The sequence below is a fragment of the Helianthus annuus genome, chromosome 13 (assembly GCF_002127325.2).
Source record: "Helianthus annuus cultivar XRQ/B chromosome 13, HanXRQr2.0-SUNRISE, whole genome shotgun sequence".
NCBI classification, from domain to species: domain Eukaryota; kingdom Viridiplantae; phylum Streptophyta; class Magnoliopsida; order Asterales; family Asteraceae; genus Helianthus; species Helianthus annuus.
In genome coordinates this window covers 10,028,833-10,054,504 of record NC_035445.2, presented here as the reverse complement: position 1 = coordinate 10,054,504, position 25,672 = coordinate 10,028,833, and the positions used below count along the sequence as shown (strand labels likewise).

Here is a 25,672-nt window from a genome sequence, read left to right as displayed (position 1 = left end):
AAAGTTGTATGTGGATGTTTTTCATCAACCGAGAGGAGATGCTGATGGTGGATCTTCTAACTAAAAAACAATAATGTTATAAACCTAGGGGGAGATTGTTGGGCCCTTGAAGGTTTATACATTATTAGTTATTTAGTATTTTGGGCTAATGGTTGGGCTTGTATCTGGGCTTGGTAGTGGCGATGTGGGCTTAGGGTTTAGGGGGAGTGTTGGGCTTAGTTTCCCTATAAATACATATGTTAGCATACTTTTTAAGGTTGTTAATTCTCTGGTGTTTGAAAACTTGTATTAGAAAATTCTATTGTATGCAAGTTGAAGTTTTGATTATTTTGTTCATCTCCATTATTCTACTTCTTGTTCTTAAATCAAGTTTAGTTGTGTGATTCCGCCATTCAATTAAACTCGTTGTGATATCGTTGTATTGATTCAATTTCGGGACTTACATAAAGGATGCATTTGAGCTCTCGCAGCATGAAGTCGTCTTGATGAGGCAATACATGGGGATGTCTCTGAAGTAAGCGGGTGCCCAACGTTCCCTGATTTCATGCATCTCTTTAAGCCATTGATTCTCATCTAAAGCAAATGTTTCCAGCAGATCTGCCCAACGGGTTTCAAAAGTAGATTGCTTTATATAAACATTCCAAACCAGTCGGTGAATGCATGCCCTGACATTTGTGTTTTGTAAAAGGTCACCTGATATCTGTTTGGGGGGGGGGGCAAAAAACACATTATAAAAAGGTTAAAATGAGTTAGAAAAAAAACTAATATGTAGGTACATGTAACTACTTCGGCATGTATGGCATACCTTTGTTGGCAGTTTCCTCATGATATACCACATACAAAGTCTATGGTGTGATGCTGTGAACACTTGTTGAACAATCTTTTTCATGGCTAAAACACATTATAATAAGGTTAAAAATGAGTTAGAAAAAAACCAGTATGTAGGGACATGTAACTACTTAAGCATGTATGGCATACCTTTGTTGGCAGTGTCTTCATGATATGCCACATACAAAGTCTGTGGCTTGATGCTGTGAACACTTGTTGGACAACCTATTTCGTGGCTGGGTCCTGATCGCTTAATACCAAGTATGGTTGGGCCCCATGTGCTTTCAAGAAAGCCTCGACATTTGTATGATTCAATTGTCTTGTTTACTAGCAAGCCCGCACCAAAAGTCACGCACTACATGTGATTGTCAACACTAGTGAAGGGCACAAAGATCATGTTGTACCTGAAATCAAGGGGTTACACATGTTTTATAACAAGTGTATAAAAAAATCTGGTGTCTCCCAAAGAACAATGAAAGTTACACATGTTACAAAATGCGTGGTTACACACGTTACTATGTTGGTGTAACATATGTATGATCCCAGTTACAATGTAACATCTTGTTCATCTAATAATGTGTTGTATTGAAACTAACATGGAAACTTATTTATTTGTTCGGTAAGTGGCATCGAATGCTAGCACGTCATTGAAAGCTTTGTAGTTCACCTTTGATATCTCATCGGCCCAAAAGATGGCTTTCAATTGCCCTTCAGAAACTAGAAAGTCGAAAAAGAAGTTAGGAAAATTAAGAGACCTATCACGAAGACGGTCAACGAAGACGTGTTTATTCTTTTTATGTTCGATAAAAGTTTTATTCAGACCTTATTTTCTATACAAAGTGATATTGTTTACCTTTTTTTTGTTATTTTACTAATATAATATAATGTACCGACCGACCAATATCGGTACCAATACCAATATTTGTGTTCATGGTTATGTTCCATATCCTTTGAGTATATCTTTTTTGCTTGTTATACTGTGTGTTGGTATGGTATTGTATTGAACCAGAGTGTTACCGAATGAATTCTCCTAAGGAAGCGAGCAGGAATTCCACTAGTTGTGAAACTAAAATAATTTTGTATTTATGCAAACTAATAACATATACAAATTGTATAAAATAGACACAAAATCAAACTATAATATTATCTCATAAGGTGACTCGGGGCGGTACGTGATGGAGCTCCATAACGCGTTGAAGGATCACGCAACACCGGCGCCGGACCCATCCATCACGCGTTATAACAAAACGCGTTAAACGTACAACGCGTTGAAGTTTTGTTAACATTCTGCTTTTGTTCTGCATGGGGGTTGTATGTTTGACACCTGCATGTGGCATCTCTCTGCATGTTGACACGTGTGTTTCATGAAAGAGAAAGGGGGCGAAACATCTATTTATGCGAGGGTATTTGTTGGTTGGGGGAAAATTGTTGGGTGTGGTGGTGAGTGATGACCACCCCGCCTAAAAAAAGTTGTGAGTGATGGAAAAAATGGTTGATGACATGGCGGAATTTGATTGGTGCTTGTGAGTGATAGATTTTATCACTAGTTAACCACCCCGCCCGCCCTAAATAGAATAAAGACTTTGTAAATATTAGCTCATATTATTTCACAAAGACTTACCAACGAAGAGAAAGAGATACGCGTTTCCTCGGTGTATATATCGTCTTTCATGGCGATATCTAAACTCCCATCGAATATCTCGAATTCCGGCTTCAATTTCAGCCACACATTCTCCAATTTCAGCTCAGGTACATAACCTTCTCGTTATTTATTTTGCTACAGTAACACCGTCATTTGTACAATTACATGATCTGTATCTATTTATATATTACTTTATCTACTTTTATGTGTATAACTTGTGGTGATTGATTCAAGTAGGAATAATGGCTGAAGAGAAAGCTGCAAAGGAAGTAGTAGATGGAGAGAAAAAGAGGGGGTTTGGGTCTTGGTTATGGTTATGGTTATGGAATGGTGATGATTTTGAGAAGAGATTACAGTATATATACAAACAAGAGGCTACTCTTGTTGCTAGAATCAACAGAAGATCGTCCACTTGGAGGTCCACCGCCAGGAACTTGATCCTTGTTTCGGTTCTTCTTGAGGTAATATTTGGAAAGTTGGTATTTGTTTGATTATATATAGTTAGTTTAATGATACTTGCAGGCATAGGCATATGCAGTGATGCTTATATGTTTTTATTTTCTTGCTAACCCATGGTTTAAGTTTTTGTAACATTTGACCTTAAGCTGACGTGTCTAATGTGACATTCAACGTCTAAGCTTGGTTTTAATAAGCGCACAAAAGCAACAAGCTCTAAAACCGAGGCGCAAATAACTATATAGTTTTTTTTTTATACATTTCCTTACCCGATGTTGCACAAAAAATATGGGAAATACGTGAGGTGCGTGCTTCTTCAGGGTCATTTTTATGCCAAGAAATCGCGCCTTATGCTACCAAAAGTGCAGGGGCTTGGGTCTTGTTGTGCTTTGCGCCTAGGCACACTTTTTAAACCAAGTTTGTTGGATACAAATGTTACATATTGATTACTATTTTACTGATGTTACCTGCATAGTAGTTATTTTACTTCTCTCATGAAAATAATGTTAAAAGCGGCGGATGGTTAATCATGCATCATGAAGTGACGTTGATAGCCGAAAGACAAGAGGTTACATGCACTAATCGGCCTTTGTCCTGATTGCTAAGTGTTATGTGCCTTATGTCCAAGGCTTGATGCAAAACTACTATCGAGCCGGGGGTCTCACTGGAAGCAGCCTCTCTATTCCTACGGGGTAGAGGTAAGTCTGTCTACATCTTACCCTCCTCAGACCCTACCTTAGACTTGCTATTGGTGGGATTTACTGAGTATGATGATGATGTTCTTTATGAATTAAACAAGTTACTGTAAATGCTGACTGAAACTGAAGTGTTAAAAGCATTCCAAATATATATTTCCTGTACTGTATATGATCCAAATGATGTGTAAGTGACCATTCTCTTTTTAAGGCCTTTTCTTGTCCACATGTTGAGTTTCTGTTGTTATAGGTTGTCGCACTGGTTTATGCTATAATTACAACAAGAACCATGGGCTTGGATTGGCAAATGAGGGCACTGCGAGTTCTACCTATATTTCTTTTTCCTGCCTTCTCATCGGCTTTCTACTGGGCGCTTTTTAGCTTCACAAGAATGCGTAAGTTTTTTGGTTACACGTTGTTTGTTATATTTTGACCTTATTGGTAACTTGATATGAGTCTCATGTTTATTTGTCAAACACTTATATTATGTGATTAGATAGCTTTTTTCTTTGCTTTCTCATATAGGCGATAGCAGGGATCAAAAAACTGTAGACAGGCTTCAGGCGGAAAGGCAAGAAAAAATTGATGAACTTAAAGAACGAAGCAATTATTACGCTACTCAGCAACTAATTCAGGTACATCTTAGAGCTGCTTAATATCATTTACATGGTTTTAAAAAGCAAGCCTGAGGCGTGAGCCACATTAATGCGAGAAGGGCAGTGCTTCCATCGGTTTGAGGTGACAGGCGTACATGAGGCGCATATCAAATTTTGTTAAGGTGCTTCTTGTACATTGGCAGATTTTGTGCATCAGGAGGTTGTACATAAAGGCTGTTTTTATATAAAATCGTATAATAGAGGTTATTTATATTCAAAGATCGGGTACGATAATAGATCGTAACATAAATATGAGTAAAATGCCATTTTGGTCCCTGAGGTTTGGCCAATTTTGCGGCTTTCGTCTAAAGGTTTGTTCTTTCGCATTTGAATCCAAAAGATTTACAATCTTGCCATCTTCACCCAGCTCGTGTCACACCCCCAAAATCCACACGCGGAGTATCACCGCTTGGGAGCGTGACTGACCAGGATCAAGCCACCAATCATATTGAACATGTAATTAATATTAAGTAAAATAAATGTAAACCATCCATTCAATACGATAGGTGTTCAAAACATAACCATAGTTTCAAAGTGTAGCGGAAGCATAGTAAATAAACCAACAATAGTTAATAGTTTTAAATGTCATAATAGTTCAACGTAGAAACCACGATCCTTGCCCACAACGACCCGCTTCTCCAGTGCAAGCTCCAAGTACCTAACGATCTGCAAGGCATGTAACAGAATGATCAACAAACTAGTTGAGCGAGTTCACAGTAAGTAAATGCGTAACAGTAAATAACGGGTGGCTCTACAGGGCCAATAGTAAGTTATACAGGTGGGGGCTTCCCATGTTATGTGACCACTAGACTATTCGTATTATCCCTGTTCTTCGTCCGAGAACAGTAGCGCGTATGGGGTGTGCGTAGGTTTTACGCATGTATCCTTCATAACCGAGGATAGAAGTAAGTAATGCGTACACGTAGGTTTTACGTGCGTGCCTGACATCCGAGGCAGTAATTGGCATGTGACCACGTAGGTGTTATCCCAACCTACGGAACCGTCCTGACATCCGAGGACCATGATAGGTGATAGTCTAGGAAAAGCCTATATACGTTCTTAGTCAATGATAACCTTTAACCCATTCCCACGACCCGGGAATCCCATGCCTTAGTAGGAGTGTGAACTCACCTTGGTTTGCTCGGTATGCTAGGTTATGCACTCACAAGTAATTAATCACGTCCTATTGTATGCACGTATAACAAATCAGTTCATGTTCGCAATGATACGCATGCAATCTAATGTCACATAGTGCTTGATAGCCAATATCATGCATCAATCATGTATCACATAACAGTCAGTTTGCATATCGGCACAACACGTATCATTTCACATCTAATCATCAGCTAGTGTACACGAATACAAATGTTAACATTCATCACCAAGCATGGCATGCCAAATAAATCAAGCATACATTCCATCATTCAAAGTGTGTTTATAACCCCCCATTATCTTTCGAACCAAATGTCATCTTTCGACCAAATGTCATCTTTCGACCACGCTGTTATCTTTCGGTCAACATAACTATGTTTCGGTCAATGCTATCCTTCGGTCAACACTACTATGGTTCGGTCAATGCTATCCTTCGGTCAACACTACTATGGTTCGGTCAATGCTATCCTTCGGTCAACACTACTATGGTTCGGTCAATGCTATCCTTCGGTCAACACTACTATGGTTCGGTCAATGCTATCCTTCGGTCAACACTACTATGGTTCGAAGGACAAGTATCTTTCGGTCACAACAACTATGTTTCGACTAACAAGTATCTTTCGGTAAATATCAGTTACATTTACTCAAAGTTTCCAAGTTTATCCGTGATTATCAATTAACACAAATTCAAGTATTCGGTTACCTCAGAATCGATCAAACAGGGAGTTTCATATTAAACCTCATGAACCCTAATTTAACCACATGAACAATAATAACACTTAATCATATTATGTTCCGGTTCCATGAACAATAAAAATTCCGAATCGCATAATATCACAGCCGATCCACAAAACATTATCATTAAACATCATCACAACAGATCCGATTAACATACACATCCGATTAACATCCATATCCGATTAACATACATATCCGATTAACATCCATATCCGATTAACATACATATCCGGTTAACATACAAACAACATATTGCAAGACAATTGATAAATCATGAAGTCATATACACTCAAAGCATCATCTATTAACATAAACAACATCACACACTAACCGGAAAATCTGGATTACGGAACGAGATCTTCGAACAGAGAATGGGTCTGCTATGCCGTCACACACACACAATGGAACTAGGGTTTTTGAAATAACTGTCGACTTACATGCATTCACGTATATAAACGTATCACAGGAATGGGCCAAGCCCATTAGAAAGACTGGGCCGAAAGATGTCGGAGGATCCTATCTTTGTTCGAAGGATAGAGTCCTTGGTCGAAGGATATGTTTCGTGATCCTTCGAACCGAAAGTTGATCCTTCGAATCGAAGGTTATCTTTCGTGATCCTTCGATCTGTAAGTCATGTTTCGTGATCTAGACTAAGCGTTTTAATAATAATTCTAATATTATTTTCTACCACAGCAAGTAATCACATATAGGCAAAACGACAATACGTTTCATTAAAACACAACGCGTACAATTTCAAGTCCACAATCCAAACAACTAAACAGTCAAAGTCAACGCGCATCTAATGCGAAAGTGAAAGTCAGAAACTCGAGTTGTCACATTATCCCCAACTTAAAAGAAATTTCGTCCCGAAATTTGGTACGCACTTACTGAGGAAGCTAGGTAAGTTACATCGTTCACTGGTTTTCCTGGGGTGTCACATCATCCCCCCGTTGATTTGGAATTTCGTCCCGAAATTCAGTAGTAGTAGCTTCAGCCTCAGAAGTGGATGCATTGGTTTCGAATAGCTGGGGGTACTTTTCTTTCATCTGGTCTTCGCGTTCCCAGGTATACTCTGGGCCACGCTGGGAGTTCCAACGAACTCGAACAAGAGGGATTCTCTTGTGTTTGAGGACCTTAACATCCCGGTCCGTGATTTCAACTGGTTCCTCAACGAACTGCAACCGCTCGTCGATAGTGAGTTCCTTAAAAGGAACTATAAGGGTCTCATCTGATAGGCATTTCTTCAGATTCGACACGTGAAATACATTGTGAACTGCACCGAGTTCAGCTGGTAGGTTTAATCTGTAGGCTACTTTGCCAATCTTTTCTAAGATTTCGAATGGTCCGACGTACCGCGGATTCAGTTTGCCTCGTTTACCAAATCGAACCACACCCTTCCAGGGTGAAACTTTCAATAAAACCCGGTCCCCGACCTCAAATTCCAATGGCTTTCTACGCTTGTCCGCGTAGGCTTTCTGACGGTCGCGTGCTGCCGCCATGCGTTGTCGTATCTGCGCAATCTTTTCTGTGGCGTCCACTACAATCTCTGGACCCGTAATTTGACTATCCCCCACCTCTGCCCAACAGAGAGGTGACCGGCATTTACGTCCGTACAATGCCTCAAATGGAGCGGCTTGAATGCTGGTGTGGTAACTGTTATTGTATGAAAACTCCACTAAAGGGAGGTGCCTTTCCCAGCCGTTGCCGAAATCGAAAACACACGCTCGAAGCATGTCTTCTAGAGTTTGAATCGTGCGCTCAGACTGCCCATCCGTCTGAGGATGATATGCTGTGCTCATGTCTAATCGTGAGCCGAAGGATTTGTGCATCGCTTGCCAAAGCTCTGACGTGAATCGTGCATCGCGATCCGAAATAATAGAGGTGGGCACTCCGTGCCTCGAAACAACTTCTTTAAGATAGACGTCTGCGAGAGTGGAGAACTTGTCCGTTCCCTTGATCGGCAGGAAGTGTGCAGACTTGGTGAGTCGATCAACTATGACCCATATTGTATCGTTCCCACGCTGAGATCTAGGTAGACCTGTAACAAAATCCATGGAAATTTCTTCCCATTTCCATTGCGGTATCTTAGGCTGCTGAAGTAGACCAGATGGTTTCTGATATTCAAAAGTGTTGAGCCTTGCACTTGGAGTGTAGTGTCGTCGCGAGTCACGGGTTATAGTCTGGTTTTCTCCAAAAAGATTTTCCCCTTTTTAAAACCAAGTTCACTATAACCAATGGCTCTGATACCAATCTGTCACACCCCCAAAATCCACCTGCGGATAACACCCGCTTCGAGGGCGTGACCGACCAGGATCCAGCCACCAATTATACCGAATACTTAAGTTGATAACAAAAGTAATACTTACTATTCATAAGCTTAGTAAATATTAAGTTCAGAGTTTAAAGTTTTAAGTTCCAAAATAGCAACAAGTAGCGGAAGCATAAGTACGGTAGTTTAAAACAAAGTTCACGATTCAAAATAAGGTAACACCCAACACAAGGGTGAACAGACACTACACGTTCCCAAGCTGCAAGCTCCTTCGTCACTGGTTACCTGCAAAGCATGCAGTAAGGGGTCAACAATAATGCTGAGTGAGTCCACTAGTTGTCCATTTTTAATTACCAAGAACTTTGTTTCGCCGGTTAATTTATCCGTTTATACATGCCCTGGGGAGCTACCCCAAAAGTTAGCGACTAAACTGTTTTTCCAATACCGAATACTAGGTAACCGTTGCGTATCCGCAGGATGCCCCGATGTCAATGTTCTATCATCATTGACGGATTTCTGAGTACATTAGTTCACGACCGTCCCAAACCAGGGCACGGTGTGAGGCTGGTAAACACCTAAATAGCGCTATCAACTAATAACCCGTTCGCCTGACCCGGCGACTAATCGGTATTTGTAGTAGGGACTTGAGTGATAGAGTTTCGTTTAGTGCCGTTGGTTGCAATCCGTATAAACAGTAATTAACCAAAAGGTTTCCCAATACCCGGGAAGAAAAAAATAAGTTTTGTTCCCAATAACTAGGGAAAGTATGTAAATGGTATCCCCTTTTACCAGGGGATAGGGTTGTTAGTCTCGTGTCCCAAACCACCGGGACGCATGCTTTTAAGTTGTGAACTCACCTTGGGTTGCTCGGTAGGTTTAGGTTACTTGTCAATCACGTTGGTCACCACGTCCTAACATGGTTACCGGTATAGGTCAGGTTCGGTGTACAAGCATTCACGTAAAACACATATAGGCACGTAACTAACACGTATCAAGCATATAAGTAACAGTGGGTTACTGGGCCGGCCTAAGTAATTAAGCAGTCAACAGCAACACATAATCCAGTCAACAGATAGTCCAAGTTAAACACATATGGGCCCAGTAACCAAAATGAACAGCCCACTCGCAACCAGCTGGTCTCGAGTCGCAACCAGGTGGTTTCGGCTTGTCATGCTTTGGTTGCGAGTCGTAACCGTGGTCTCGAGTCCTCATGCTGTGGTTGCGAGTCGCAACCGACGTAGTCTCGAGTCGCAATCACGTGGTTTCGACTTGTCATGCTTTGGTTGCGAGTCGCAACGGTGTGGTTTCGAGTCGGAATGCTGTGGTTGCGAGTCGTAATGCCGTCGTTGCGAGTCGTAATCTGTCACTTTCATGTACACGTGATGATGCAGATATGACAGTCCAAATTGTACCAAGAATTCAGGCCCATAATAGGAAATAACCAATAATATTTCACTAACACTTTGCCTAATCTGAATATTAGTAAAGATAGATCAAACTTTGCCATTTTTGCATCTTCAAACCATATTCAAACAAGTTCTTCCTATGTTCATAGTTTTCTAGGGTTTTCATGCCAACATAAACACATATTTATGAACCGAAAATCACCTATTTTGACAAGATCATGATGCTAATCAAGAAAACATACATTATATAGCCGAAAATCTTATGTTAAACATCATCATTCTTGCAAGAAACAAAGAAGCATAGTTTGGTTAGCCATACCCATTCTTAGACTACCATTTTCTAGTCATTTTAAACATGTCACAAGTATTCACACATAAATGGTTTTCACATATAGTTTACTTCACAAATCACCCTAGAATCATGCATAATGTTTCTAACCAAGCATTTTCTACTTCATATACACAACCTAAGTCCTATGCACATAATGATGACTAACCGGTTGAGAAGGAGAAGAATGAGCCGAAATAAAGGAAGAAGCCGAGGAGATGAAGTGTCCGAATGAGTGATGATGAACTTGTCCGAGTTTCTTGTCCGGGATCCAAGCTTGAACCGAGAAGAGAAGGAGAGGATGGTTTGTTGTTTGAGGGTTTTCTTAGTTGAGAGAAAGTAAGGAGTGTGTGTGTATGTTTTAGTAGCAAATGAGGGAAATGAGGAGATGGTGGGGATTATATATACAAGGGGTGTTTTCGGGTTGGGCTTGGGGTTTCGGCCCAAACCGGTTACGGCCCAAGGGCCACTCGAAACCAAGAGGCCCACTCGCAACCGCCCGGTTGCGAGTCATGGTCTCGGGTCGTGGTTTCGGCTCTCATATAAATATATACATAATACATAATACATTCATATCACACATATCATGCAAAAATCACGTTTCCATTTAATAATATATATATATACACACAAAATATTACAAGGTGATCGTTCGGAAAAACCTCGAGTGTCACATTATCCCCAAGTTTTAAGAACTTTCGTCCCGAAAGTTGAAGCAGCCACTGCCAAGCTAGCGTGTTTCAACGGGGTGTCACATCATCCCCCCGTTAGTTTGGAATTTCGTCCCGAAATTCGGTTGTAGCTTCAGTGCTGGGGTTTTCGTTTGGGAATAACTGGGGATACTTAGACTTCATCTGGTCTTCCCGCTCCCAGGTAAACTCTGGGCCGCGCCGTGAGTTCCAACGAACTCGTACAAGGGGTATCTGGCTACGTTTGAGGGTTTTGATCTCTCGATCCGTGATCTCAATCGGTTCCTCAGTAAAGTGTAGCTGTTCATCTATAGTCAGTTCCTTAAAAGGAATTACAAGTGTTTCATCCGACAAACACTTCTTCAGGTTAGATACGTGAAAAACGTTGTGCACTGCACTCAGCTCTGCAGGCAGGTTTAATCTATAAGCAACCTTACCGATTTTCTCGGTAATTTCGAATGGTCCAACATACCGTGGATTCAGCTTGCCCCGTTTACCGAAACGGACCACACCCTTCCAGGGTGAGACTTTAAGTAGAACCCGGTCCCCGACCTGGAATTCTAACGGTTTTCTACGCTTGTCAGCGTAGCTTTTCTGACGGTCACGAGCTGCCGCCATGCGTTGCCTGATCTGGGAAATCTTTTCCGTTGTATCTACCACTAGTTCCGGGCCTGTGAGTTGACTATCACCAACTTCCGCCCAGCAGAGAGGTGATCGGCATTTACGACCGTACAATGCCTCAAAAGGTGCCGCCTGAATGCTAGTGTGGTAGCTGTTGTTGTAGGAGAATTCCACCAACGGTAGATGCTTCTCCCAGTTCTTGCCAAAATCGATCACACATGCTCTAAGCATGTCTTCCAAGGTTTGGATGGTGCGTTCAGACTGCCCATCCGTTTGCGGGTGATAAGCGGTGCTCATGTCCAAACGTGAGCCAAAGGATTTGTGCATAGCTTGCCACAATTCGGAAGTAAAACGAGCGTCTCGGTCGGAAATAATAGAAGTTGGCACCCCGTGCCTGGAGACTACTTCCTTTAAATAGATTTCTGCCAAGGTAGAAAACTTGTCCGTTTCCTTAATGGCCAAAAAGTGTGCAGACTTAGTCAATCGATCTACTATCACCCAAATAGTATCATTCCCGCGTTGGGATCTAGGTAGCCCTGTAACAAAATCCATGGAAATCTGCTCCCATTTCCACTTCGGGATTTCCGGTTGCTGTAGTAGGCCTGCTGGTTTCTGATACTCGATCTTGACTCTTGCGCAGGTCAAACATTTGCCAACATAGGCTGCTATGTGGGCTTTCATGCCAGGCCACCAGTAAGTGGTCCTTAAGTCGTGGTACATCTTATCTGAACCAGGATGTACTGAATAACGGGACTTATGGGCTTCGTCCATCACAAGCTCTCGTAAATCTCCGTAAAGTGGGACCCAAATGCGCCCTGCCACATAGTAGGCGCCGTCTTCTTTCTGTTCTAGTTGCTGCCTCGATCCTCGCAGGGACTCAGCCCTGATGTTTTCCGGTTTCAGAGCTTCAATCTGAGCATTTCGAATCTGGGTAGGGAGACTAGACTGAATAGTAAGTTGCAATGCTCGCACGCGCTTTGGTATAGTGTCCTTTCGGCTGAGGGCGTCTGCCACGACATTGGCCTTGCCCGGATGATACTTGATGGCGCATTCGTAATCATTCAGAAGTTCAACCCATCGACGTTGTCGCATGTTTAACTCCTTCTGCTTAAAGATATGCTCGAGACTCCTGTGATCGGTGTAAATGGTGCACTTGGTACCGTACAGGTAATGTCTCCATATCTTAAGCGCAAATATCACCGCTCCCAGTTCCAAGTCGTGTGTTGTGTAATTCCTTTCATGTGTCTTAAGTTGTCGAGAGGCGTAAGCAATAACTTTCTCGCGTTGCATCAACACGCAACCGAGCCCATGATTAGACGCATCGCAGTAGACCACAAAGTCGTCAGTGCCTTCAGGTAACGAGAGAATAGGAGCACTGCAGAGGTTATCCTTAAGCCTCTGAAGAGCAGATTCCTGTGCTTCATTCCACTTGTAGGTGACGCCTTTCTGAGTGAGTGTAGTGAGGGGTTGTGCAATCTTTGAGAATCCCTGAATGAATCTGCGGTAGTAACCTGCCAATCCCAAGAATTGGCGAACTTCAGTCGGAGTCTTAGGGGTAGGCCAATTCTTTATAGAGTCGATCTTAGCTGGGTCGACGTGGATTCCATCCTTGTTAACCACGTGCCCAAGGAAATGGACTTCTCGAAGCCAGAAGTCGCATTTCGAGAACTTGGCATACAGTTGCTCGTTGCGAAGGAGTTCGAGGATAAGGCGCAGGTGCTGTTCATGCTCTTCCTGACTTTTCGAGTAGATCAAGATGTCGTCTATAAACACGATCACAAATTTGTCGAGGTAGGGTTTGCATACCCGGTTCATGAGATCCATGAATACTGCAGGGGCGTTGGTCATTCCAAAGGGCATAACGAGGAATTCATAATGACCATAACGAGTTCTGAATGCGGTTTTGGAAATATCTTCATTACGGACCCTTAACTGATGGTAGCCTGATCGCAGGTCAATCTTGGAATAGTAGCTCGATCCTTGCAACTGATCAAACAAATCGTCGATTCGCGGGAGAGGGTAACGATTCTTGATGGTAACCTTGTTTAGTTCACGATAATCTATACACATTCGGAACGTGCCATCCTTCTTCTTAACAAAGAGTACCGGTGCTCCCCAGGGTGATGAACTAGGACGGATAAACCCTTTATCCAATAGTTCCTGTAGTTGTGTCGAGAGTTCCTTCAATTCTGCGGGGGCTAGTCGATAAGGTGCACGAGCTATAGGCGCTGCTCCGGGAGCTAGCTCGATTTGGAATTCGACCTGACGATGGGGAGGGAGTCCAGGTAATTCCTCAGGAAATACCTCGGGGTAGTCACGCACTACTGGAAAGTCTTCAATCCTCTTTTCCTTTTCCTGCGTGTTGGTAACAAGTGCTAAGATAGCGGTGTGCCCTTTTCGTAAACACTTCTGGGCCTTCAAGAGAGAAATAACGCCGGAGATTTCTCCACTTTTGCCACCTTGTACAATGAGGGGTTTGCCAGAACGGCGAGGAATACGAACTGCTTTCTCCTGACAGAGGATCTCAGCGCGATGCTTGGATAACCAATCCATACCAATAACGACGTCGAAGCTTCCAAGAGTAACAGGGAAAAGATCGATACTAAATGTCTGACCAGACAACTCTAGTTTGCAACCCTTGACAACGTGTGAGGCCTCGATGTTTCTACCATTAGCTAACTCGACGGTGTGAGGAGAACTTAGTAACGAAAGCGGACGCTTAAGCTTCTTACTAATACGTAGGGATACATAACTAGCATCGGCACCGGAATCAAATAACACAGAAACATAACGATCATCGAGTAGGAACTTACCCGTCACAACATTGGGGTCATTCCTTGCTTCTCCAGCTCCAATCACAAAAGCTCTTCCTCTAGCACCATTCCCAGCATTGTTGTTCTGATTGTTGTTCCCAGCTCCCTGATTATTGTTGCGATTCTGGTTCAGCTCAGGACAATCCTTCTTAAAGTGCCCCTCAGCTCCACACTTAAAACATGCCCGGTTGTTTCCCTGCTGCTGTTGCTGTTGGGGTTGTTGCTGATTCTGTCTAGCTGGGAACTGACTTCGACAATCCTTGGCGTCGTGCCCCATCTTGTGGCATCGCTGACACTGGCCCTTGTTACATGCCCCATTGTGGTGCTTGTTACACTTGTTGCACTTAGGGTAGCTTCCCCGGTAGCCACCCTGTTGTTGAGTGCCCTTGTTGTTTTCGGTTTTCCTTTGCTGAGCTGGGGCCTGAGTGGGGTTAGCATCCTTGCTTTGACTTCCTTCCCACTTACGCTTGCTGTCACTAGAAGTTCCGACAGTAGCACTGATCCTTTTGGGCAACCTGCCCTCCTCTACAGCCTGATCAGTAAGTTTGTGAGCAAGTCGAACGATCGGCTGAATGGTAGTGTGGTTGGCTGAAGTGACATGGCTTCGAATCTCTGGAGCCAAACCTTTGATATACAGTTCGATCCTTCGGTACATTGGTCGTGACATATTCGGGCAGAGAGCAGCATAGTCGTTGGACAACTTGGTGTAAGTTTCAATCTCTGACCCAACCATCTTGAGCTCATAGTACTCGTTCTCAAGCTTGTGGATGTCATCCCGGTGACAGTATTCATCCTTAATCATATCCTTGAAATCCTCCCATGCCGTAGCATTTGCAGTTTCCAACCCAAACATCTGAATCTGCGCCTTCCACCAAGAAAGCGCGCTTCCTTCAAGCGTAGCAGTAGCAAACTTCACCCAGTTCGCAGGGGGACACTCGCAAACAGCAAAAACAGCTTCAATTTTCTCAATCCAATGCAGAAGACCTATGGCACCCTCAGTGCCGTTGAAAGGGAGAGGCTTGCAATCCATGAAAGTTTTGAAAGTACACACTGGTGGTTGCGCAGGTGCATGCTGACCTGTTCGTGAGAAGCGAAGCGTATAGGTTTAGAGGCGAAAAGTCGATGTGGCGGTAGGATCTAAATATCCTAAAACAACGAGCTTACCTATAGGGTGAGCTGCGAAAGCTGCAGCCACGGTGTTGAGCAGGTTAGTGAACTGAGCCTGTGTCATGTTAATGTTTCCTCTTCCGCGTCCACTCATTGTCTTCATAACCAGAAAACATAGTATGAGTGTGATGTCGTAGTGTAGCGAGAATGAGATAGAAGAGAGAGGTGTATCTATCTAGTTAGGCACACTAGTACGTATAGCATAATAGGAAACATAAAGTAAGCAACAAGTAAACACTGGTCCGAGCTATGAGGTCAAAAGTGTTGAGCCTTGCACTTGGAGTGTAGTGTCGTCGCGAGTCACGGGTTATAGTCTGGTTTTCTCCAAAAAGATTTTCCCCTTTTTAAAACCAAGTTCACTATAACCAATGGCTCTGATACCAATCTGTCACACCCCCAAAATCCACCTGCGGATAACGCCCGCTTCGAGGGCGTGACCGACCAGGATCCAGCCACCAATTATACCGAATACTTAAGTTGATAACAAAAGTAATACTTACTATTCATAAGCTTAGTAAATATTAAGTTCAGAGTTTAAAGTTTTAAGTTCCAAAATAGCAACAAGTAGCGGAAGCATAAGTACGGTAGTTTAAAACAAAGTTCACGATTCAAAATAAGGTAACACCCAACACAAGGGTGAACAGACACTACACGTTCCCAAGCTGCAAGCTCCTTCGTCACTGGTTACCTGCAAAGCATGCAGTAAGGGGTCAACAATAATGCTGAGTGAGTCCACTAGTTGTCCATTTTTAATTACCAAGAACTTTGTTTCGCCGGTTAATTTATCCGTTTATACATGCCCTGGGGAGCTACCCCAAAAGTTAGCGACTAAACTGTTTTTCCAATACCGAATACTAGGTAACCGTTGCGTATCCGCAGGATGCCCCGATGTCAATGTTCTATCATCATTGACGGATTTCTGAGTACATTAGTTCACGACCGTCCCAAACCAGGGCACGGTGTGAGGCTGGTAAACACCTAAATAGCGCTATCAACTAATAACCCGTTCGCCTGACCCGGCGACTAATCGGTATTTGTAGTAGGGACTTGAGTGATAGAGTTTCGTTTAGTGCCGTTGGTTGCAATCCGTATAAACAGTAATTAACCAAAAGGTTTCCCAATACCCGGGAAGAAAAAAATAAGTTTTGTTCCCAATAACTAGGGAAAGTATGTAAATGGTATCCCCTTTTACCAGGGGATAGGGTTGTTAGTCTCGTGTCCCAAACCACCGGGACGCATGCTTTTAAGTTGTGAACTCACCTTGGGTTGCTCGGTAGGTTTAGGTTACTTGTCAATCACGTTGGTCACCACGTCCTAACATGGTTACCGGTATAGGTCAGGTTCGGTGTACAAGCATTCACGTAAAACACATATAGGCACGTAACTAACACGTATCAAGCATATAAGTAACAGTGGGTTACTGGGCCGGCCTAAGTAATTAAGCAGTCAACAGCAACACATAATCCAGTCAACAGATAGTCCAAGTTAAACACATATGGGCCCAGTAACCAAAATGAACAGCCCACTCGCAACCAGCTGGTCTCGAGTCGCAACCAGGTGGTTTCGGCTTGTCATGCTTTGGTTGCGAGTCGTAACCGTGGTCTCGAGTCCTCATGCTGTGGTTGCGAGTCGCAACCGACGTAGTCTCGAGTCGCAATCACGTGGTTTCGACTTGTCATGCTTTGGTTGCGAGTCGCAACGGTGTGGTTTCGAGTCGGAATGCTGTGGTTGCGAGTCGTAATGCCGTCGTTGCGAGTCGTAATCTGTCACTTTCATGTACACGTGATGATGCAGATATGACAGTCCAAATTGTACCAAGAATTCAGGCCCATAATAGGAAACAACCAATAATATTTCACTAACACTTTGCCTAATCTGAATATTAGTAAAGATAGATCAAACTTTGCCATTTTTGCATCTTCAAACCATATTCAAACAAGTTCTTCCTATGTTCATAGTTTTCTAGGGTTTTCATGCCAACATAAACACATATTTATGAACCGAAAATCACCTATTTTGACAAGATCATGATGCTAATCAAGAAAACATACATTATATAGCCGAAAATCTTATGTTAAACATCATCATTCTTGCAAGAAACAAAGAAGCATAGTTTGGTTAGCCATACCCATTCTTAGACTACCATTTTCTAGTCATTTTAAACATGTCACAAGTATTCACACATAAATGGTTTTCACATATAGTTTACTTCACAAATCACCCTAGAATCATGCATAATGTTTCTAACCAAGCATTTTCTACTTCATATACACAACCTAAGTCCTATGCACATAATGATGACTAACCGGTTGAGAAGGAGAAGAATGAGCCGAAATAAAGGAAGAAGCCGAGGAGATGAAGTGTCCGAATGAGTGATGATGAACTTGTCCGAGTTTCTTGTCCGGGATCCAAGCTTGAACCGAGAAGAGAAGGAGAGGATGGTTTGTTGTTTGAGGGTTTTCTTAGTTGAGAGAAAGTAAGGAGTGTGTGTGTATGTTTTAGTAGCAAATGAGGGAAATGAGGAGATGGTGGGGATTATATATACAAGGGGTGTTTTCGGGTTGGGCTTGGGGTTTCGGCCCAAACCGGTTACGGCCCAAGGGCCACTCGAAACCAAGAGGCCCACTCGCAACCGCCCGGTTGCGAGTCATGGTCTCGGGTCGTGGTTTCGGCTCTCATATAAATATATACATAATACATAATACATTCATATCACACATATCATGCAAAAATCACGTTTCCATTTAATAATATATATATATACACACAAAATATTACAAGGTGATCGTTCGGAAAAACCTCGAGTGTCACATGTTTGGTGTCTAGGGGTGTTGGTGTACGTTTTAATAATTTACTCATTTTCAATGACATATAGCTTGTATCAGCACCCGAATCAAATAAGACAGTAACATAAATATCGTCGAGAAGAAACTTACCCATAACCACATTGGGATCATTCACTGCGTCACCCCGACCTAGCACAAAAGCACGACCCCGAGCTTCGTTGCCATTGTTGTTGTTGTTTCCCCCGTTATTGTTGTTATTGTTCCCGTTGCCCTGATTGTTGTTGTTGTTCTGGTTCCTGTTTAGCTGAGGGCAGTGTCTCTTGATGTGACCTTCAGCACCACAATTATAGCACCCCTTGTTGCCCTGTTGCTGATTCTGCTGTGCCGGTGGCTGCTGCTGATCCTGATTCGCAGGACGAGGGCTTCTACAGTCTTTGGCCTCGTGACCCATCTTGAGGCATCTTTGACAACGACCCTTGTTACACTGACCGTTGTGGTGCTTGTTACAGTTGTTGCACTTTGGAAGATTTCCGCGATATCCACCCTGCCTGTGGCTACCTGACGACTGCTGGTTAGGGCTTTGATAGTTGTCAGTCTTTCGCTGCTGATTCTGGGACTGAACCGAAACTGATGCTTTGCTTGAATCCCCCTCCCATTTCCTCTTGTTGTCACTGAGGGTAACGGGAGTAGCTGAAGGAGTGACTGTAGCAGTAGCGCTGACGCGCTTAGGCAGTTTATTCTGATCCACTGCCTGATCGGTGATGCGATGAGCGAGACGCTGGATTTCCTGGATGTTGTTGAGGTTAGCCGAGGTAACGTGGCTCTGTATTTCTGGTGCCAAACCTTTGAGATACAACTCAATACGCTTGTATGGAGGGTCCACCATAGTTGGACATAACACAGCCAACTCATTTGATCTCTTGGTGTAAGCTTCGATTTCCGAACCAACCATTTTCAAGTTATACAACTCGTCCTCCAACTTGTGAATGTCTTCTCTAGTGCAGTATTCCCTCTTGATCAGTTCTTTGAAATCATTCCAGGGTGTGGCGTTAGCAGCTGCCAACCCTAAGATCTGCACTTGTGCGTTCCACCAAGTGAGCGCAATCCCTTCAAGTGTGCCAGTGGCGAACTTCACCCTGCGAGCCTCAGGGCATTCACACATTTCGAAAACCGACTCGAGCTTTTCAAACCAGTGGAGGGGTCCAACTGCTCCCTCCGTGCCACTGAACGAGCTAGGACGACAATCCATGAAATTCTTGAAGGTGCACCCAGGTTGTTGCTGAGCGGGTTGACCTATTGTGTACGAATAGGGCAAAGTTAAGTACGAGAATTAATGTAGGATCTAAAGATCCTAGTGTCTATACTGCAGGGTATACTACCTGCTTGGGCGGCTGCAACTGCCGCAGCAACGAGAGCCTCTAGCTGGGCTTGAGTCATGTTAATTCGTGCGGCCATTGATCTTCACATCGTAGTAAGCATACTACGAGCAAAGTTCTATGCAAATTCTAGCATGTAGGCAATAAACATAAACCTTAGTACCTAGGAAGTTGAGTCTTGCACGTGGAGCGAAGCGTCGTTGTGGATCGTTGAGAGCACTGTTCTGGTTATAGTCTGGTTTTAATAAAAACGTTTTTCCATATTAAAACCAAGTTCTCTATAACCAATGGCTCTGATACCAATCTGTCACACCCCCAAAATCCACACGCGGAGTATCACCGCTTGGGAGCGTGACTGACCAGGATCAAGCCACCAATCATATTGAACATGTAATTAATATTAAGTAAAATAAATGTAAACCATCCATTCAATACGATAGGTGTTCAAAACATAACCATAGTTTCAAAGTGTAGCGGAAGCATAGTAAATAAACCAACAATAGTTAATAGTTTTAAATGTCATAATAGTTCAACGTAGAAACCACGATCCTTGCCCACAACGACCCGCTTCTCCAGTGCAAGCTCCAAGTACCTAACGATCTGCAAGGCATGTAACAGAATGATCAACAAACTAGTTGAGCGAGTTCACAGTAAGTAAATGCGTAACAGTAAATAACGGGTGGCTCTACAGGGCCAATAGTAAGTTATACAGGTGGGGGCTTCCCATGTTATGTGACCACTAGACTATTCGTATTATCCCTGTTCTTCGTCCGAGAACAGTAGCGCGTATGGGGTGTGCGTAGGTTTTACGCATGTATCCTTCATAACCGAGGATAGAAGTAAGTAATGCGTACACGTAGGTTTTACGTGCGTGCCTGACATCCGAGGCAGTAATTGGCATGTGACCACGTAGGTGTTATCCCAACCTACGGAACCGTCCTGACATCCGAGGACCATGATAGGTGATAGTCTAGGAAAAGCCTATATACGTTCTTAGTCAATGATAACCTTTAACCCATTCCCACGACCCGGGAATCCCATGCCTTAGTAGGAGTGTGAACTCACCTTGGTTTGCTCGGTATGCTAGGTTATGCACTCACAAGTAATTAATCACGTCCTATTGTATGCACGTATAACAAATCAGTTCATGTTCGCAATGATACGCATGCAATCTAATGTCACATAGTGCTTGATAGCCAATATCATGCATCAATCATGTATCACATAACAGTCAGTTTGCATATCGGCACAACACGTATCATTTCACATCTAATCATCAGCTAGTGTACACGAATACAAATGTTAACATTCATCACCAAGCATGGCATGCCAAATAAATCAAGCATACATTCCATCATTCAAAGTGTGTTTATAACCCCCCATTATCTTTCGAACCAAATGTCATCTTTCGACCAAATGTCATCTTTCGACCACGCTGTTATCTTTCGGTCAACATAACTATGTTTCGGTCAATGCTATCCTTCGGTCAACACTACTATGGTTCGGTCAATGCTATCCTTCGGTCAACACTACTATGGTTCGGTCAATGCTATCCTTCGGTCAACACTACTATGGTTCGGTCAATGCTATCCTTCGGTCAACACTACTATGGTTCGGTCAATGCTATCCTTCGGTCAACACTACTATGGTTCGAAGGACAAGTATCTTTCGGTCACAACAACTATGTTTCGACTAACAAGTATCTTTCGGTAAATATCAGTTACATTTACTCAAAGTTTCCAAGTTTATCCGTGATTATCAATTAACACAAATTCAAGTATTCGGTTACCTCAGAATCGATCAAACAGGGAGTTTCATATTAAACCTCATGAACCCTAATTTAACCACATGAACAATAATAACACTTAATCATATTATGTTCCGGTTCCATGAACAATAAAAATTCCGAATCGCATAATATCACAGCCGATCCACAAAACATTATCATTAAACATCATCACAACAGATCCGATTAACATACACATCCGATTAACATCCATATCCGATTAACATACATATCCGATTAACATCCATATCCGATTAACATACATATCCGGTTAACATACAAACAACATATTGCAAGACAATTGATAAATCATGAAGTCATATACACTCAAAGCATCATCTATTAACATAAACAACATCACACACTAACCGGAAAATCTGGATTACGGAACGAGATCTTCGAACAGAGAATGGGTCTGCTATGCCGTCACACACACACAATGGAACTAGGGTTTTTGAAATAACTGTCGACTTACATGCATTCACGTATATAAACGTATCACAGGAATGGGCCAAGCCCATTAGAAAGACTGGGCCGAAAGATGTCGGAGGATCCTATCTTTGTTCGAAGGATAGAGTCCTTGGTCGAAGGATATGTTTCGTGATCCTTCGAACCGAAAGTTGATCCTTCGAATCGAAGGTTATCTTTCGTGATCCTTCGATCTGTAAGTCATGTTTCGTGATCTAGACTAAGCGTTTTAATAATAATTCTAATATTATTTTCTACCACAGCAAGTAATCACATATAGGCAAAACGACAATACGTTTCATTAAAACACAACGCGTACAATTTCAAGTCCACAATCCAAACAACTAAACAGTCAAAGTCAACGCGCATCTAATGCGAAAGTGAAAGTCAGAAACTCGAGTTGTCACATTATCCCCAACTTAAAAGAAATTTCGTCCCGAAATTTGGTACGCACTTACTGAGGAAGCTAGGTAAGTTACATCGTTCACTGGTTTTCCTGGGGTGTCACAGCTCGTTAACTCCATCCATTTTTCAGCTCTAAAAAAGACCGAAAGTTAACAAAAAAGACGGTAATGCTGGATGGAGTTAATGAGCTTGATGAAAATGGCAAGATTTCAAACCCTTTGGATCCAAATGAGGAAAAACAAACCTTTGGACGAAAGTCGCAAAACTGGCCAAACCTCAGGGACGAAAATGACATTTTACTCTAAATGTTAAAAACTTTATTTAAGTACCTTGCACTTCATGTACTTGATGCGTGCACCTTCCCCTCTAGCCTTGGCTCTGGGACTCTATCGCCACGTGCTTTTTAAAACCAAGATCTTTGTCACTGCAAAACGATGCATTCAAAAAGAAAGGTGTCAAAATAAATATTGTTGTATAAGGTCTCAATACAAGTAAACAATTTTTCATATGTTTGCAGAAATACGACTCTGATCCAGCAGCCAAAGCAGCAGCTGCGACCATACTTGCATCAAAACTGGGTGCAGATTCGGGGCTAAAAGTGTTCTTACGAGACGAGTTGCAGCATACTTCTGAAGCTACAGGGATGAGCAATGATATCGAGCCTGTGAACTCTAGTGGTTTGAGGAAAAGAAATATATCGGAAGCTACATCTAAGGGAGGTAACGACATGGAAATGTATCAACATGCGGAAAATGAGATTTCTCCACATAATCCGGTGGTTGTTGAGCATCATGATGCTAACGCCTTTGGGGCTCGAGATGGCGGTTGGATTGCTCGACTCGCACAATTGCTTGTGGGAGAGGATCCGTCTCAGTCTTATGCACTTATATGTGGCAACTGTCACATGCATAATGGTACGTATTTTCTATCAGCGAAATACATAAGAAATACCACATAATAAAGTAAAATTTGATGTTCTATTTTCCTGTTACTAACGGGCCAAAAGTTGCCTAAGCGGATTTTTAATGTTTGTTTAAAACATCCTTAACCATTTGATTCAAAATAAAGGTCATTGTTGAGATACTACTAGCAAAATGCCCGCGCAATGCGGTGTGAACACAAATAGCAATACCCTACTCTACTCAAATAAAATAGTATACAATGCTCGTTCTTATGGTGTAACTTCTTTTTTGAATATTACCATATGAAAAAGTTATGGCTGTTTAAAAATTGGGGGGGGGGGGGGGGGATGATTTAAAAGTCAATAATATGTTTTAAAAGTCGTAATTACTTAAATTTTTGTAAAATTACCTTTTTGTTTTCCTTATATATAGTATAGATAATAGTATAATCTTTGTAATCATCTTTGACACACTAATCATTTATTATAAAATCTTTAATTTTTTTTTTTTTTTTGTGACAAAATGTGTTCTGACTTTCTCGGTCAACCCGGTCCGAACCTAAATTTGACAGGTCTTGCGAGGAAAGAGGATTTTCCATTCATTACATACTATTGTCCGCGCTGTCATGCTCTTAACCGAGCAATGAACTCAAGCTCCGGTTCTCCAAGTACGAGCACCCTTGATGCAACAATCGAAGGTGCGAGTCCTAATAGTGGGTCCATGAAAACATCTGCTATCAGCAGTCCTGTCATGCACGAGACTGAGAAAGTATCCGCTACCAGCAGTCCCGTGACAGATCCTGCGCCCATGAGTGAGAACGTAACTGATACTAGCAGTCATGTGGGTGAGATGGAAACAATTGAGAAAATGGTCACAGATGACCCATCAACGCAATAGGGTTGTGGAAGATTTGTGCAGTGTGTATTGTTGGTTTATTTGTTGTAAATTGTTTATAGATGGATCGAGTACAGGTAATGTTTATACCGACGATGCTGTTAAAGGTGGCCTGTCACCGTCAACCAAGAAGCCGCTGGTGTGATCTTGAAAGGGAGGAAAATTTGAGAATTTACGGTCTGTAAATGAGAAAAAATGTGCATATCACACTTGGTTTTGAGCAACCCTCTTTTGCATGGTTTTGAGTAAGTAAGTTCTGTATGATATATGATATTGTTTAAGATCTCAACTTTCTACTAAACAAACACACGATTATGTGTTTTTGACTATCAATGGTTTCAACATGTGTTTACCTGAATTCTTTTTAACATAATGACGTGTTGACACTTGGCGTGGAACGGGCATTGAAATTTGAATAAATACCTACAACTTCTAATGAAGAAAAAACACAAGGTGGTGTTGATATACCCCTGATCTCCGCCGTTAATAGACAGTACAGATAGAGATTTCTAATAGACGTAAGCAACGATCTCTATAAAGTTCAATTATTGTATCCACAACTAGCAATATTTTGTTTATCTTTCTTTTTTTCTTTTTTTTTTTTTTTTTTGCAATAATGGATTTATTTTTTTTTTTTTTTTGCAATAATGTTAGATCTACAGTGATAATAGTGTTGTACACTAGAATTCTTGCCTATATATACCAAACATTTCCTTAATTGTAAGAGCATTCAAGAAAATAATAAGAATTTTCCATTTATTTCTACTTTTCTCTTTAGAAATTTATGTTTTTACAACTACTACAAATATAAGGTTTCGGTGTCCTATCGATTTTTTTATCTTCTATATTCAGTTCTTTTATATCTTCTATATATTCAGTTCTATTTGATTTTATTAGCAATTTACTACTACTACTACTGCTGCAACTGCCGCCGCCGCCGTCGCCGCCACCGCCACCGACCACCGCCACAATCACGACCACCACCACTACCACTACTAATTATACAAAAGTTGGATAAAATAATTGGTACATTAGAAGATAAAAAAAGAAGAAAATACAACAAACGAGTTGTTTCCGAATACTTCGTGAAACCCATTACCTTTATATTTATTTGGGGAATTGGCCTGTAATAATCCCATCTGGATCTTATTGGCCATTAATAATCCCACCTCAGAATATTCCCCACACCAGTCCCACCTTTCACCTATTTTTCCTACAATGGTCCCCCGTTAAAAAAACTTTAACGGAGTTAAGCTTTTTTCCAAATTACAAACAGATTTTTTAGGGCTTTTGATCAGAATGATGATACGAGTCCATTGATGTAAAACTTACTTCGAAATGGTGCTCCAAGTGACTTGATTTTGCTTAATTGGAAATTTAAACACCCGAATTGAAGCGTTGTTTTCATCGTTTCGAGCACGGTTTCGAGGCAAGTTTTACATCAATGGACTCGTATCGTCGTTATAATCAAAAGCCCTAAAAAATCTGTTTGTAATTTGGAAAAAAGCATAACTCCGTTAAGTTTTTTAACGGGGGACCATTGTAGGAAAAATATGTAAAAGGTGGGACTGGTGAGGGGAATATTCTGAGGTGGG

The 25,672-nt window shown here is 42.0% G+C and overlaps 2 protein-coding genes across 3 annotated transcripts; one reads left to right on the top strand and one right to left on the bottom strand.

Annotated features, from left to right (window-relative positions):
* Positions 1-195: 195 nt before the first annotated feature.
* Positions 196-2,500, bottom strand: LOC118485714 (protein FAR1-RELATED SEQUENCE 6-like). Its single transcript, XM_035982125.1, has 4 exons — positions 2,450-2,500; positions 979-1,183; positions 806-891; positions 196-700 (listed from the first exon to the last, which is right to left on the bottom strand). Exons 1-4 carry the CDS (start codon positions 2,498-2,500, stop codon positions 440-442), a joined length of 603 nt encoding a protein of 200 aa, XP_035838018.1. The 3' UTR covers positions 196-439.
* On the top strand, positions 2,445-24,406 carry LOC110897457 (uncharacterized protein At2g24330). 2 transcript variants are annotated; one of them, XM_022144206.2, is made up of 6 exons: positions 2,445-2,577; positions 2,708-2,931; positions 3,872-4,016; positions 4,147-4,256; positions 22,799-23,195; positions 23,755-24,406. In XM_022144206.2, exons 1-6 carry the CDS (start codon positions 2,499-2,501, stop codon positions 24,078-24,080), a joined length of 1,281 nt encoding a protein of 426 aa, XP_021999898.1. In that variant the 5' UTR covers positions 2,445-2,498; the 3' UTR covers positions 24,081-24,406. The 2 variants fall into 2 exon arrangements, with proteins under 2 accessions (XP_021999898.1, XP_021999896.1); XM_022144204.2 differs by having other exon boundaries at positions 2,705-2,931.
* Positions 24,407-25,672: the final 1,266 nt, after the last annotated feature.